General features: G+C 42.7%; 1 protein-coding gene across 3 annotated transcripts in view; it reads right to left on the minus strand.

The window, feature by feature from the left end:
- Positions 1–5125: 5125 nt before the first annotated feature.
- Positions 5126–15095, minus strand: part of dgkg (diacylglycerol kinase, gamma) — a 99339-nt gene continuing 89369 nt past the window's right edge. For all 3 annotated transcript variants that reach the window (XM_019254631.2, XM_019254632.2, XM_019254630.2), the window contains 3 exons: positions 13573–13693; positions 11652–11712; positions 5126–10516 (listed from right to left, as the gene is read on the minus strand). In XM_019254631.2, coding sequence (XP_019110176.1) covers positions 10418–10516; positions 11652–11712; positions 13573–13693 — 281 coding nt within the window. In that variant the 3' untranslated portion in view covers positions 5126–10417. The remainder of the gene's footprint in view (positions 10517–11651; positions 11713–13572; positions 13694–15095) is intronic.

Consider the following 15095-nt stretch of genomic DNA (forward strand, 5'->3'; position numbering starts at 1 on the left):
ATACACTCCATGTTATTACAAACGTCAGTCCAAGTTTAAAACAGAATCCAGCAGCTGGTATGAAATCTATAATCCTCTGTAAATCCCAGCAGCCACGATGCAGATTATGAGCCTGCTGCATAGTAAGAACAGACAAACACACATGTAGTTCTCACAGCGTACAGTGCTATCTTTGTTGCTCGTCCTAGAGGTCTAAGGCCAAAGGCAAACAGCTTGTTTTTCAGGGTATGGGCTCCACTTAGACAAGCAGACAAAAATATGGACGTGAGAAGGTTTAAAAATATCCACTGTCCAATTGAATTGTAAATGTGTGAAGCATTAAAGAACAGAAAATATCTCAGTGTGACTATTTCCAAATCAACAGCCTATGCAGGTCCGCTGTGCGCTGCACCTCTTGGTTGGTGCGGATGTGGTGGGTGGTCACTTGGAGGCGTGTGGAGAGTGAGCACATTGTGTTGCTGTTCTTACTCTTTCCTTAAATAAATGTGCCATATGCAAAGGGTGACATGCTGCTTGTGTACATACCTCTCTCTCTCTCTCTCTCTGGATGACTGTGAGTGTGAGAGTGGGTGCTGTGAAGGCAGGGTATGATTTAAAGCATCAATTTCCTGTTCCCTCAAAGACTACTACTGTGGGTTAGTGTGACACTGACATCATGGCCAGGTCAGCAGTGCTGCCTGGGTGCAATGTGGGCTAATCCTGATGCTAAGAATTCATTCCCAAGCCGGGCGAGAATGCCACAAGATCACTACGCCTGGCACCTTAGTTTACAGGTTAAAAGTTCTCTTTTTCCAAAGAAACAGCCTTTGATCAAATAAGTCCATTTGATTAAATCAGGAAATAGTCATCAGGTGAGAGGTTACCCAGTTGACAATGAGTTGTAGATTTTCAAATTCATTATCAAAAGAACACCACTGGTTTCCAAGGAGCTGTGGCTCTGGCCACCGCCATGTTGGTGGTCTGCCATTTTCACCTCCCAGCTAATCTAAAAATCGGCAAAGATGTGGACAATCAGCAACACGCCATCTGTAACAGCACCCTCCTGTCAGTCAAAGCAGGCACGCCATTAATTCTGCATAACTTGAAGCCTTAATATAACCTGAACAGGTGAGTTGTATATAAATTCACCCTCAGTACAGTTGTCATGAACGGGGAAATTAGCTACAGAGACCAAAACTGTTTTTTGTACCAGGCTGTAAACATGTTTATTTCTGCTGTGAAGTTGGACATTTCAACATGGGGACTTATGGAGACACTTCTGGAGCCAGCCTCAGGTGACCATTAGTGGAACTGTAGTTTTTAGGCACAGAGGTCGGCCCTTGGTCAAAACCTGGTATCTACCCACAATGCTACTAGGACTGCTGACAGTCCTAGTAGCAGAGCAGAGTTCAGGTACAATCACCTCTTTCTATCTTCAACTTTCAGATTTTCTGTAACAGGCCCAGCCGGCGCTGACCCAAGTGATATCATGTCAGTCAGTTTATCAGATTTTGCGCAGTTTCTTTTCTTCTTTCTTTCTTTCTTTCTTTCTTTCTTTCTTTCTTTCTTTCTTTCTTTCTTTCTTTCTTTCTTTCTTTCTTTCTTTCTTTCTAAATCTTATGTATTTTGCCAAATCATGTTTTTGGTGTAAAAATCAAATGTGTTGGTTTATTCATTTTAGAAATGTTGTTTAACTCTTTTTGAACCCCTCATATGCAGAAGTACTCCCCAACAAACAAACTTTGACACCTAAAACCCTCCAGAGTTCCTCTTAATAAACCGAGGTTCAAAGTTCATTGCTGATATGATTGAGAGCTCCAGAAGAACTTCTACAGTACAGGGACCTTGTGGTGAGATACTCCTTACTCCTTAATACTACTTAGAATTTAAACTCATGTTCCTCTGGCCATCAGTGAACGTGGCCTTTAGTGTCATCACAGCAAAAACAGCAGTCACTGTGATGAGGCATTATAACTGAGAGTCTCTGCAGTCTGTCCCAGCTTGCACATGTCTGTCAAACTGCACATTTGAAAAATAGTTAAAATGGGAAAGTAGTGCCTCTGGGCGCAGGATGCTCCCTCACTGAGGGACAAGATGTGACTTGCCTGCTATTAATAGCACTTTGGGAGATAATTCCTGCCTTGTTATCTTAGCAGCCATATTGAAGAAGCCTTGCCAAAGGCAGACTCTCTTGTGAGGCTCCCAGTTGTATAACCATGCTTTCTTTTATTGTTTCGCTCTTGTCTCGCTCCCATTCTTAATTCAATGCCTGCTTCTTCTTTGACGTTTTCTCCTTTCTTCCTGATTCTCTGTCTTTCTCTCTCACTCAGATATCTCGCTGTGCTTTTGCTGGCTCTGTAGAAAGCTACAGATGAAGGCCAAAAGGGCGAACACGCTGCAGAAAATGACAAGGAGCCTTTTGTTCTATCATAATTATCTGTTTCCCATTGATTGTTTTCTTTGCTTCAGGTTTAAGATTTGAACACACTTGAAACCAAAGTGCGCATGTAACTTTTAACAAGCTTGTCTGTGAGATCGTTGGCAGCTCTGTAAATGCCAAAATACTAATATTTTGATGAATGTCTGCACTGTAATTCATTCCATAGTTGTTGCTCATAGTGCTGATAGCGTATAGTTTATAAATGACGCCACAGATTGTGTAGTTTTGAATGATTTGAAAAAACCTAAAACCTTAGAAATTAAAGTTTATAATAATAATAATATATAAACGATCACATTACTTGCTTTCTCCAAAAAGTAGTTGTAGAATATTAACCTTTATAATTAGAAACAGCACCACAACAACAATTTCTACACACTGCCACAAGTCAGTAGGTTAGGCATGTAGCTGCCATTAGTTAAAACCCAAGTGTTCAAACTGTCCCTTTGTTGGTTTACAAAGGTGGTAAGTCCCCCTTTGACCAGTAATCAGTACTCCAAAGAACTTTTGAAAAGAACATTATCAAACATACAAGGTTCTTATACTATAGAAACTATTTGTTGTGACTTAAAGAACTCTTTTCTGCCCTCCAATGAACCTTAAACACCAAAAAGGGGTTCTTGAGGATAAAAACGTTGGGTCTGCAGGGCACTTATTAAGAGTCCACCATGATGGCTTTAGTTTGACTACTTTTAAGTTTATAAAATATGATGCACTGTTATAGATTAAACCTCTCAATAGTATAAAACTGTTCAATTTAGCTCCACCTAAACCAACTTCTACTTCCCCACGAATTAATCCAGAATTACAATGAATAATATAATATATAATAGTAAAACACTCACACGGGTTTATGAGTATATTTTTCTACATGGGGCACTTTTAAGTTTTATGTTGCAGCATTGTTACTTTGAATGAAATCAAGGATCTGAATACGTCTTCCACCACTGACCTTTGTCAAGTTTAAAATGTGATATTTCTGTAACACTGCGCCAGGAAAGGGTTCGTCAAACTCTTGTTGTTATTTTGGCCACCTTCAAACCATTGTCTCATCGTTTGTTCAATCACAGACTTCCTCTCAGTCTCAATCTGTTTAATGTCATCAGTGACTCAGTTATTGTTGGATGTCTTCAAACGATCCATGAAGAATTAAAAAAATCTGGTTTCTGTCTTTATCAGGCTGCACTAACAGACGGTATCTAACACATTGTGATCAGATCACACGTGCTTTGGTCCAATCCAGATCGAACCAACTTAAGATTAGTGCAGCCATTAGTTTATGAGAGTAAAGGGAGGGAAAAAAGGACAAATGCATCTTCAACCTCCTCGATTTATTTGGTAAAATGTTTTGTCCATCAAAATGCCAACAGCTATCAAACAGTGGGGATGACATACTGTAGAGACAGAGTGCAGAGCCTGAACATATTGATTTTTCATCCAGTCAGGTCCTGAATGACACGGGAGATGGTCTGCCCTTGACCCTCTATGGGAGGGGGAGTCCCCTATAAGCTGACCCTGATGGGATGAGGGGGCTGTTCATACTGCAGCAGTGTGTGGAGTCTCTAAATCAGATAATTTGATTAACTGTCCTCTTGCTTATATACAGTGGCTTTTTCCTCTGTAATAATCCCCTGAAGCTTTGTGACGACCTGGCTGTCTGACGTGTGATCCACCCTGTGAACTCTACTTCTATGACTTGACCATTTAGTTTACATGTAGAGTGATGATTTGCCGAGGCTCTGCTGTATCGGTGCCTCAGATGTCACTCAATACTGCTAATCTGTCCTCGGATGAGAACTGGATCACACTAGTCAGGACTGTAGAGCCACGTCTGCCTCGGAGGGCAGGGGGCGAGCAGAATGTGGGGGGAGGGAGCAGATAGCTCCACATGGAGCAGATGGAAACAAATGTCTGTGATTGTGTTGATAAATGAAAGTGCTGCTAATGAAGAACACAGAGTTGTGTGGTGGTACTCATATATCACGCAGGACCCCGGGTGTTAAATATTATACAGTAACACGTAGAACTTAAAAGACGAGTTCACACTCTGGGAAATGCTGAGTCGCTTTCTCGCTGGGAGTTTCTTTCATGTCACGTCGGATGGATTGCAGAGACAGGAACACTGTGTGTATTAGAAACAAGAAGATGCTTGTATGACTGCAGAGTTGATCCTGTGAGGCTAAAAAAAAAACATGTGACACTATGACATCATATCTATTACATTTGGGTTTCAGTTTAGTTCCAGTTTGAATATTAGAGATTTCAGAAAGATCCAACGTTCCTAGTCAAAGACCACTTTAGTTAAGGTACAAGACCAACCAACCCCTGTAGAGCTGACTAATTAACTCACTGTATGTCGTTAGTTTAATCTGTAAACAAAATTTATGCAATGTGACTGTTCCCAGATTAACATTAATGATGCATTCACTCACCATCAGCAGAATGGGAGCAACAGGAAAGTCTCTGTTTATTCCAATTCGGTAGTTTCCATGCATTATTCCTCTGACTACTAACCTTGCAGTCAGACCTCCTAACTATCCTAAATGATCTTCTTTTGTGCCAGAAGTGATAGTTGTCAGAAATTTCCAATATTTCAGACTCAGGTTATCCAAATGTCAAATGTCCCATTTGGCTGCTAGCAGTCACGTTTTGAATAAGACGCAGCAGAACCTTCCAGATGTTCTGTGCAGTGTCAATAACTCCACATAAAATCACAACTTGTTGCTTTAATAACATACAGACTGAACACATGAAGCACGGCAGGTTAATTGTTGAGCGTTAGAGTTGTTAGTAGGCAGAACCAGGCTGGCTGTTTCCCCTCTGCTTCCAGTCTTTATGCTAAGCTAACCCCTGCCACCCCTGATTCTATTGATATTTTCATCTAACTATCCGCAAGAAAATGAATTCCACATTTCTCCAGAAAGAGGAAGTTTATTGTGACCTCAGAGTCAGAGGATTCTCTCCTGGCTCAAAAATGTGTATTTCAAAAATCACAGAGGGAGAAATCAAAGAGGCTTTTCCATCACGAGTAGTCTGAGTGGATGAGAGGACTTAGACTCTGTTTACAACTGGAAACCTGTCTGACTTGTTGTCAGACCGCATTCTCAGAATACAAGTGAAGCAGACTGGCTGAAGGGAAGAAAAACGACACAAAACAGCCCCGGGAATGAACATCATACTTTGATATATTTGAGTGCCCATGGGTGGATTTGTATTTAATAATTTGACTGAACCTGGTGAACTCCATGGTGACAACTGGTCAGTTATGAAATATCTACAAGTAGAAAAAAAGGATAAATGATAAGGCTAGTGATATTCAATACGTTTCTTATTGTAAACACATCAGTCACCACACTGTTGTGTCATTACATGGGCACTAATGTCTTTGAGTCCGCCCCACATACATGATCCTGTATTTAAAAAAATAATCAGACAAATTGACCGTTGATTCCTGTGATGTTTGCCACAGTGCCAGGTTATTCACAAATCACTGAGAGAACGGAGTAACATATTATTGGATTTGCTGGCTCATTTTTTAAGAGAACGCACTTCAGGAAACTGAACCTGCACATAAAGATGGACTCAGATATCACCTCCGTGTTTGCTAATACAGGTAAGCTCAGCGGCATCACGTGACATCAGTCCATTACCGTGATGTTGGCCAGCCTCCGCTGCTACCTGAAGGTTAGAATGACACAAAAGCACTGATAGAATCTTCTGTGTTTTACTCGTCTGAATGCTGAGGGTCTGGTTGCTGACAATCAAGGTTAAAGCCAATCCTCTCTGGTCATTTTTAGACCAACATTTAAAAATGTCCACAAAGAATGGTTGTTTCTGTGCCATGTCTACTTTCCTCTGTCTTCTGTGTGAGCCCTGTGCAAAGCTGTGAGCACAGAGCGGGTACATTTATCTGTTAAGGCAATTGATTACTTTACAGGACAGGAATAGACATGACTTGTGGTACACATTGGAAATTCACACTGACGGGCTTTGCGTGGGCTTTCATGTTGCTGCCCACTGATTGGACAATAAACCACAAATGGAGGTTGTAATGGTAGAAACTTCATGTGGGAATTCTTTCTTTCTTTTTTTTCTCTTTTTTTTTAATGTAACAAGACAGCTTCTTCCCGCCATCTCTCTTGAACATGTTCATAAACATGCTGACAAAAAAAGAAATGAAAAGCACAACAAATAAATATATCAGATAACTGGAACCTTGAAGCAAAGACATGAGTTTGAATAGTCTGATCCACACTCTCCGTTTTGTTCACTCTCCTTTTGTTTCAGCAGGCATGCGGTGATGTAAGTTAACTTCAGATAAAATATTATAAACAGATATATACACTTGGTAATACAGTTGTCTCAAAGCATTCTTTCAGTAAATTGAAAATAACTGTAAACATGCACTCATTTCAGACTGAGTTCTCTTGGCACCCAGGCTCCATTGGGGTCAACTACAAATGAAAAAGACGACGATGTGCTGTATTTCTTATCTTGTGACATTCCCACAGTGTTGCTGTAATATTAAGATTATATTAGTTATGTTGGATGGCTTTCAGTTGGTAAATATTTAAATAAAACCATTTTGATGGATTCAAGTAACAGTAACGAGTAACTTGATGTTTGATGCTGTTTGCAGGGACCCGATATCACATCTGGGTACGGTAAATGTCAGTATATGTACACTGGAATGTTTTCATGGGGCCTGGGTGCCAGAGTAAAGACTCAGTGTTTTTTAAAGGGAACCAGGGTCCAAAGGCATCAAAGCCTGACCCTATACAGTGGAGCTCAGTTTGTACCACCAGAACATCTCAGCAGTCTCTCTCCGCCCTGCACGTATCAGCAGGGTGCAAGACAGTTTTCCACAATCATCTAATTCACATCACATACAGGGTTTTAACATTTGAACATTTACCCTCCCTTGAGTTTCAGTGTCAAATTTATTTTGAACATCTTGACCACATGGTAAAAGTGTGTGATGAAATAATCTCAACTCAAGGTCCACGCATCACCTTATACAACCAATATTGGCCAATATTGATATGTGATGACCATATATTGGTTGTTCTTGTGTTGTTGTTGTTTTTTTACATAAACATACTGACATAAGAATTGTGACCAAGAAATGGTGAGAGAGACATTTTCCTTGAAAAATGATTTACTCTCTGTCAGAGAAACAGTTTTTAGCTGCGCATGAATCTGGCGATGGCGATTGTTGGTCGGTCAATTGACCACTATTTGATGCATTGCTATGAACCTTTGTACAGACATTCATGGTCACCAAAGGTTAGACCCTTCTGACTTGGTGATCCACTGACTTCTTCTCTAGCCTCACTGCTAGATTCAGATTTGTAGTTTTGAGTGGAATGTATAGATCACCATGAGCTTTGGTACAGACCTTCATGCTCCACTCAAACTGCAATAACTCAAAAGATACCTTAACGTTTCATGACATTCCCTTCAGACTATATTGTACTTATTAGCATGCTAACATGCTAGACTAAAGCTGTGTCTCAATTCAGATACTTCCATCAGTACACTTGTATGTAGTACACTGTGTACACTCTGTACTTCTTCATTTTGACAGGTTCATGTTCTCTCAATTTGAGTCCTGGAAATGAAAACATTTTTTTTTCTTCTCCTTTACCGATTGCCGTGGTGGATCATTAACGCCAACAATTCTGTGAGGGTCGTCCAGGTCATCTTTCGTCAAAAAGGTTAAGTCCAGTTGCCCCAGACGTAACCTTATTCAAACATTTTAAAACATTTACCATCAAAATATAAATAGAAAACCTATGTGCAACTTATATTTGTATATTATCCCATTCTCCAGCAGCTTCCTTCACAATGCCAGTGGTCCCTTCCCTTCTACTACATAGCCAAAAAGACGACCACTGAGAGCGATCCACACTCAACTCTTTGACTGTTACGAGTGAACCATTTGGATACTCAAAGTACACTGCATTTTGCCATAAGTGACAGTTATGGACTCGAAATAGCAAATGGAAGTATGAGAAATGAGATACAGCATTGTCACTGTGAACATGATAGCATGCTAACAGTAGCCTCACAGGGCTGCTTGCACAGCTGTAGACTCTTTGTTTCCTTAAATTACTTCAAAATCAGCCAACACATACAGTGATACAATATATCTGTAATAAATCTGAATATTGGTCCAGTTCTACTTTCATATACGAGGATTTGAGACTGATCAATTTGCTGATGAAGATCATGTATAAAGCTGGACTGTGAACCGTGAGATTATTTTGTCACACATTCAGTCATTTTAATTCTTTTTCTGTTTCCAAGCCGAGAAGAGAAGCCGACACAGCGCTACATTCACAATTACACAATGTGAATTAGACAAAGTGGAAAACTGCCTTCAGACAGTGAGTGTAGCAGCTCTGTACAGTGAAGAATACTGATCTGAACCCTTCTAAGCTAAGATTTCCACATGAATAACAATGATATATTAAAAACACATTCGTGTGTACAGTATAAGTGAGCTATACCTACTTTCCAGAAATATACATATACTCTTTCTGCACATACTGTATAATATAGTTTGCCATATTGTGGGGACAGTAATATGGATACATTCTTTATAAACACTGAACTAAGCTCCCTGCTCTCTGAATGATATATCCATCTTCCGTCTTCTCTGGTGAGAACAAAATTCATCCCATCGCCATCACATCTTTATTTGGTGTAATTAAACAAATCATGAACACGATGAAGCCACCCAGCACCTTACAGCAGGGGCAGTCTCCGGGATTTGCACTCTCACAGCACACTTGACATTGCGAGTTGATGTTTGACACGGTAATTAGGCGTAGGGTTTCACTGGAGGAGAGATGCACCCTCCCTGAAATAGAGGGATAAATTTAGTCCCCCTGTCAATGCAGTGGTAAATAAAAACCCTGGGGGCCGTGCTGTTATACCCTTGAGGGGATTTATTTCAATCCTTGACCCAGTGGAAGCTTCCTATGGCATATGGTGCACAGGAGCTGATTTGATTGGGACAGTTGTGTTCACGTCACCAAGCACAGAGGACAAATGAGTTTCTCTCCAATCTAGACTCTACGCAGATAACTGTGCACAACTGGACAAGCACGTCCTTTGCCTGAGGTCTACAGCCGGATCATCCACACAGTCTGGTTTTAACCATACTTTTTTTTGTAGGCCAGTGATGCTAAGAGGCTAAAATCCCTGCATGCTTCCACCTATAACAGGCCATTGTTACGTCCCAGTGCCATCAACCCGCAGACAAAATGAGTCAATAATGGATGAGGCTTTTCCACTCCTCTCCTCGGCTGTACCATGCCGCCAGTCTGCGGGGAGGCCCCGGGAGCGAGCGCTCTTACAAGCAACCGCTGTTTCATTATTCATACAGGTGTTTTAACGAAGAGGTGGATCTTACTCTGTTTACTCACTGCCCTTGTAAACAACTCTGCTTACTGCCACACCACTCTCACTTCTCTTTCCCATTGTAGTGTGTTTCCACTCTTTCTTTCTCATACGACCGGCTTCTTCAACCCTCCATCCCCTCACTATCACTTCCTTTACTTCATTCAAGGGATGTGAGGGAATCCCAGCAGCCAAAGTTGTGTTTAGCAGGCAGTGCAGTACTGGCATATGGCTGAGTTTTTTGGGCAAAGGGGGGCAGGTTGGACTGAGAAACACCTGCTGTTGCCAAGTGGCTGAGATTAAACCCATGGCGGCTGGGACACGAGTAAAGGATGATGGTTACACAGGAATAGGTCGGTACTGTATACTGAGTCTTTTCTTTTCGTGTGCTGTCACTGCAGATTCCCCTGGGAATTAATTATCTGTAGGCATCCTGACTTTGACACTTTTCAAACTCCAAACTGGGAACAGTGTACCAGTCATCTGATGGAGCTGCCTATACGGTAGTTGGCATGTGTGTGTGTGTGTGTGCATATATGTACTGTATATGTGAGTTTGTTTGTGTGTTTGTTGTGCGTGCATGCATGTATCCTAATCGCGGCTCCGGTTGCGTTTCTTGAAGAAAAAGAACGGCGTCTTCTGAGGCGGGCCCAGTAAAATGGGGACCTGGTTCTTGTGCGTGATCCTGATCTGTAAGAATCAGACAGAGAAGGACGGGATGAGAAAACGTTTTCCAGCGGTGGTTTATGACACATTTGCCAGGCTGACATCATCATTCTCACTTCCCGGCTCTTTACAACAGACTGCGACCTTGCAAATAACTCACAAAATGCAACAAAAAGCTTTTTAATGTCCGCCTACATGAAGGTCTGCTATAACAAAGCGGAAAATGTTGAAAATAATGTTGAGATGCTGTGAGGATGAATAGTTGATGTCCTCCTTTTCTGTATCATTTGAAGGCATGACAGTGCTGGAGGTCAAGGCTAGTGGTGTGCAGAGGAGGGGGACAAACAAAAGAGGAACTCTCGTCTTGGTCGGGCATACAGCTGACTTTATCAGCTGGAAAGGAGAAGTGGCAGTCCACTGGCATCCAGGATGTTTGAAAGACCCAGAAGAGACTAACACAGTGACGTGGATCAAACCTGGTGTGATGCTTACAGACAGGCGTTGAGTGGGAAGGGACTGCCATGCAGATCTGGTCGGTCCTGCACGTTCAATAAATTGCATAAGACCCCCCAAATTATGCAAGAGCCCCGCTTTCCCCTCGTGTCAAAGCAGTGGTCACTGTTCCCAACTTTGATGAAAGGATGACGCAGAAATACCCTTCTTATCGAGTTAGTCCTGTCTGTGATGGGGCGTCAGTAGCTCAGGATGTAGGGATTTGGCATGGGCAACCGGAAACGCAGTACGTGTGGAGAGGGGTGGACTGGTAGCTGGAGAGGTGCCAGTTCACCTCCTGGGCACTGCTGAGGTGCCCTTGAGCAAGGTGCCGTACTCTTAAGTGCCCCCACTGTCTCTGCATATTTGCATGTCTATAAGTCCTATGTGTGTGTTGGTTGTATTTTAGACCTACATGTGTGAATATTGAGTGAAAAAAGAATTTCCTAATTTTTGTAGTTAAATTTAGGCAGGTGCTATTTCTGCAGCACATCACTACTGTGTGCTGTGATGAAACCTAGACATCTGGCTGTACATTACAATAGTCCTCACAAATATAAGGTCTTCAGGCCTAAAGGGATCCAACGTGACATGCTGAAGGCCCCACGAAGATCCCTATCTTGTAACAAGTTTTCAACATGGCGACTGTTTCCGATTGAACTCTCACCGTGCAGGGGGGCTGCATCCAGGGCTCGCCATCGATCTGCATGGGCAGCCGTCGGGACGTCCTGTGAAGAGAGAGCAGAAGGACGAGTGAGAGAGGGTGGGGAGAGGGGAGAGAGATAGAGAGAGAGAGAGAGAGAGAGAGAGAGAGGGTGGGGAGGTTGGAGGTTGTGAAGGTCAGATCACACACACCTCTGAGGCACGAGAGGCCTGTTCACACTGTCCCAGGACAGGGTCAAACACTGCACCCTTTGTTCCCATGAGACCCATTCCCAGACAGGCCCCCACTCTTTAAACTCACAGACCCACTGTACACACACACACACACACACACACACACACACACACACACAAAGTTGATTTAAGACTTTAATGCATGCCTCTCCGGCTACAGAAACACAGTATGGGAGAATGACTGTGATGAATGCCCTTTTAATTCTGGTCTAGGAAAATATTAGGGGCAGTTTGCCGAAACAAGTGAGAGAACAACCTGTAAATGTCACTTCTCTGGTACAGTAACTGCTTCACTGTACAGTTAACCCGGCTGAGTTTGGCTGGAGCAACAAAAAATAAAAGCCTTTCCGTGGAGAATTTTACTAAATCTGAATGTAGCATCAAACATGCTTTTCATATCTGCTCCTTTCTATCATGCTGTGTTTATTAAACCTCACACTTGTACAACTGAAGCGTGTTGTTGCAGAGCGACCCTTCAACAAATGATCTCTGACCACCCTGCAGAGAGCGGAGGCTGATGTTTGAAGGAATGGCTGGCACAGACTCTCTTAGACGTGAGCAGATGATGGAGTTACATGAGCATCGCAGTCATGTGTGTGTAAAAAGTGTCATTATTAAAGGTTTTCTTAGACGGGCAGCGACTCTCCGCCTGCATCCTCGCTCGGATCTGCGGCCTCTCACTGCACTCCTCGTGTGAACAGACTGGCAGACGAACGCTCAGCGAGTAAACACCAGGCGCTCTATGTGTGGTAACCATAGAAACCTCACAGATATGAATATGTGTTAAATAAGAAGAGTTGAACAAAACACCATGAAGCTGACTGACTGATCACTAATCACAGGTCGATTCGCTGACACAGAGTTACACATAACAGACTGTTAGCCTATCTTCAGTGAGAACATGTTGATGCATTTAATCTTGCAGCAATGCTCCACTGTGTGAACGCTGTCCTGTTAATGTCCAGAGAACTGCTCAAACAACAGTTATACTTCACAAACCGTCAGGACCAGTCTGTCATCATGGTGGCATGGTGACAGCAGTTACTGTACGTCACATAGAAAAAAGTTCAAGACCATTCAGCTCAGCAGTGAGCGCTGTGTGGGATGACTGTGACAGTTTAATGGGATTGCACCCGCTTGTCAGATTGTCTGTGCGTCCCTATCTGCCTGCTCACCTCTCACTGCAAATATATTACAAAGCAAGCCAATCGCTCCACGTCTGACCATGTTCAACATGTGTAAGAATCTTCACTACAAGAGGAAGGAATGTGATTAGCATCAGACCAAATCAATCCAAACCTGGCTATCAGAACTCAAGACTACAGACAGATCATTTCTCATTCTGTGCTGTGAGTCAGTCCACGGCTTCACTTAGTAGAGCGTGCAGTTGAAATATATAATTTATCAGGTACAGGCATGTTATTGTTTGGATGCTGCAGGGATTTCATCCTTCCAATGCACAAAAACACTCAAAAGGAATACATTTTTGATCACACACGTACACACGGAATGGAGATGGATTCATTTTGTGCAAAAAGTTTCTGGTTGGTTGACCAGAAGAAATACAGTGGAAGGGAGGGTGTAGTGACACGACACAGATGAAGTGAAAGATGAAGGATGGAGATCAGAAGGTGGATGGATTAAACGAGGGAAAAGATGGAGGAGGCCGCCGAGAGGCGGGAGTTTCTGACCTGATGGTGACGTTGGCACACTGAGCTAGTCTGCGTCCTGCACTCTTCAGTCCAGTGTAGATCTGTCCCATCTCTATTGCCCCTTCCAGGCCAACCACTTCCAACAGCTGGTCACTGAAGTCTGAAAGGACGGTTAGAGAGAGAGAGAGGGTTTTAGAGAGTTCAGTTACAGCCAACATTCATAATGCAGGTACAGAGATATATTATAAAAGACAAGCAATTTCCCTAACAAAATGAGTTGAGGTGTTGGTGTTTTGGTGTTGTGGGGGGAAAAAAGTCCTTGTCCCTGATTGACAAGACCCGCATTCCCTCTCCAGAAGCAGTGCTTCCACCTCAGCCCCATCAGGCACAACTGCTGTTTGTGTATAGGAAACTGTCTATGGAGCTGTTCCAAATGATAATCAGCATGGAAAACAAGATGCACCATGATGCTAAAGCAGCCTGTCACAGACAGTGATATGATGGCTACACACAAACTTGCTGACCTCTAGGTTTTGTTCAGACTGCAGGCAAAGCAGCTTTGTCTGGATAGAAACCCCCCCACCAACCAAAGTGCCAGCAGACGATTTGTTGCAGCGTCTGTTGTGGACCGTTGTTCACCATGTTGTCCTCCGTACTGCTCTGCTTGTATCTAGGTAGCTCAGCTGCTCTGAGGCACTTGTGGCACTCTGGATTTGACCTTGTTGTGTATCATACTGCAAGTTACTCTGAAGACACTAACCAATACAATACGGACTGAGATGCATCTGTAGAAACCTGATTGGAATTGCATTTCAAAGCAAACGTGGCCTGGTTCCAATTAGAAATAAATGGCATGTGTTGCTGTCCAGACAAAATCAAGATATGCCAGCAATAGATCTGAACAAGACCCTGACCTTTTTTTGTCATGTATTTGTCTTTTGAGCTGTTGGATGGTCAGAGTGAAAGCGACAGATCATCATTCTGGAATGAGTGAAAACAATGCTACGGCTTGTCCGTACTTCTCTAAAGCAATCTTAATCGTCTTGGGCGACGCTAAGCCCAGCATGCAGTGATGGTGCTCTCGCAAAACAGTGTTGTTGACAGTGGGAGGGGAGGACACTTCTGATGAATGAAGCCCGGTTGCTCAAACAAGCCACCTGTGATGACACCAACCTGTCAAGTGGCCACGCTGTTAATCCTGCATAACTTTAAGCCTTAATATAATGTGAACAGGTGAGTTGTATATAAATTCACCCTCAGTACAGTTGTCATGAACGGGGAAATTAGCTACAGAGACCAAAACTGTTTTTGTACCAGGCTGTAAACATGTTTATTTCTGCTGTGAGGTTGGACATTTGGACATGGGGACTTATGGAGACTGACTCACTTCTGGAGCCAGCCTCAAGTGGACTAGAAGAGGAACTGCAGTTTTTGGCACTGCTGCATTGGCTTCACTTCACAGCCACAGAGGTTGCTGCTTGGTTTGAACTTCACTTCCAAGCCCTCTTTTTTTCCATTCTTCACACAGGAGTCTAATATAACAAATGCCTTCAAGAGAAGAG

The sequence above is a fragment of the Larimichthys crocea genome, chromosome XVIII, assembly GCF_000972845.2.
Source record: "Larimichthys crocea isolate SSNF chromosome XVIII, L_crocea_2.0, whole genome shotgun sequence".
Classification (NCBI taxonomy): Eukaryota; Metazoa; Chordata; class Actinopteri; family Sciaenidae; genus Larimichthys; species Larimichthys crocea.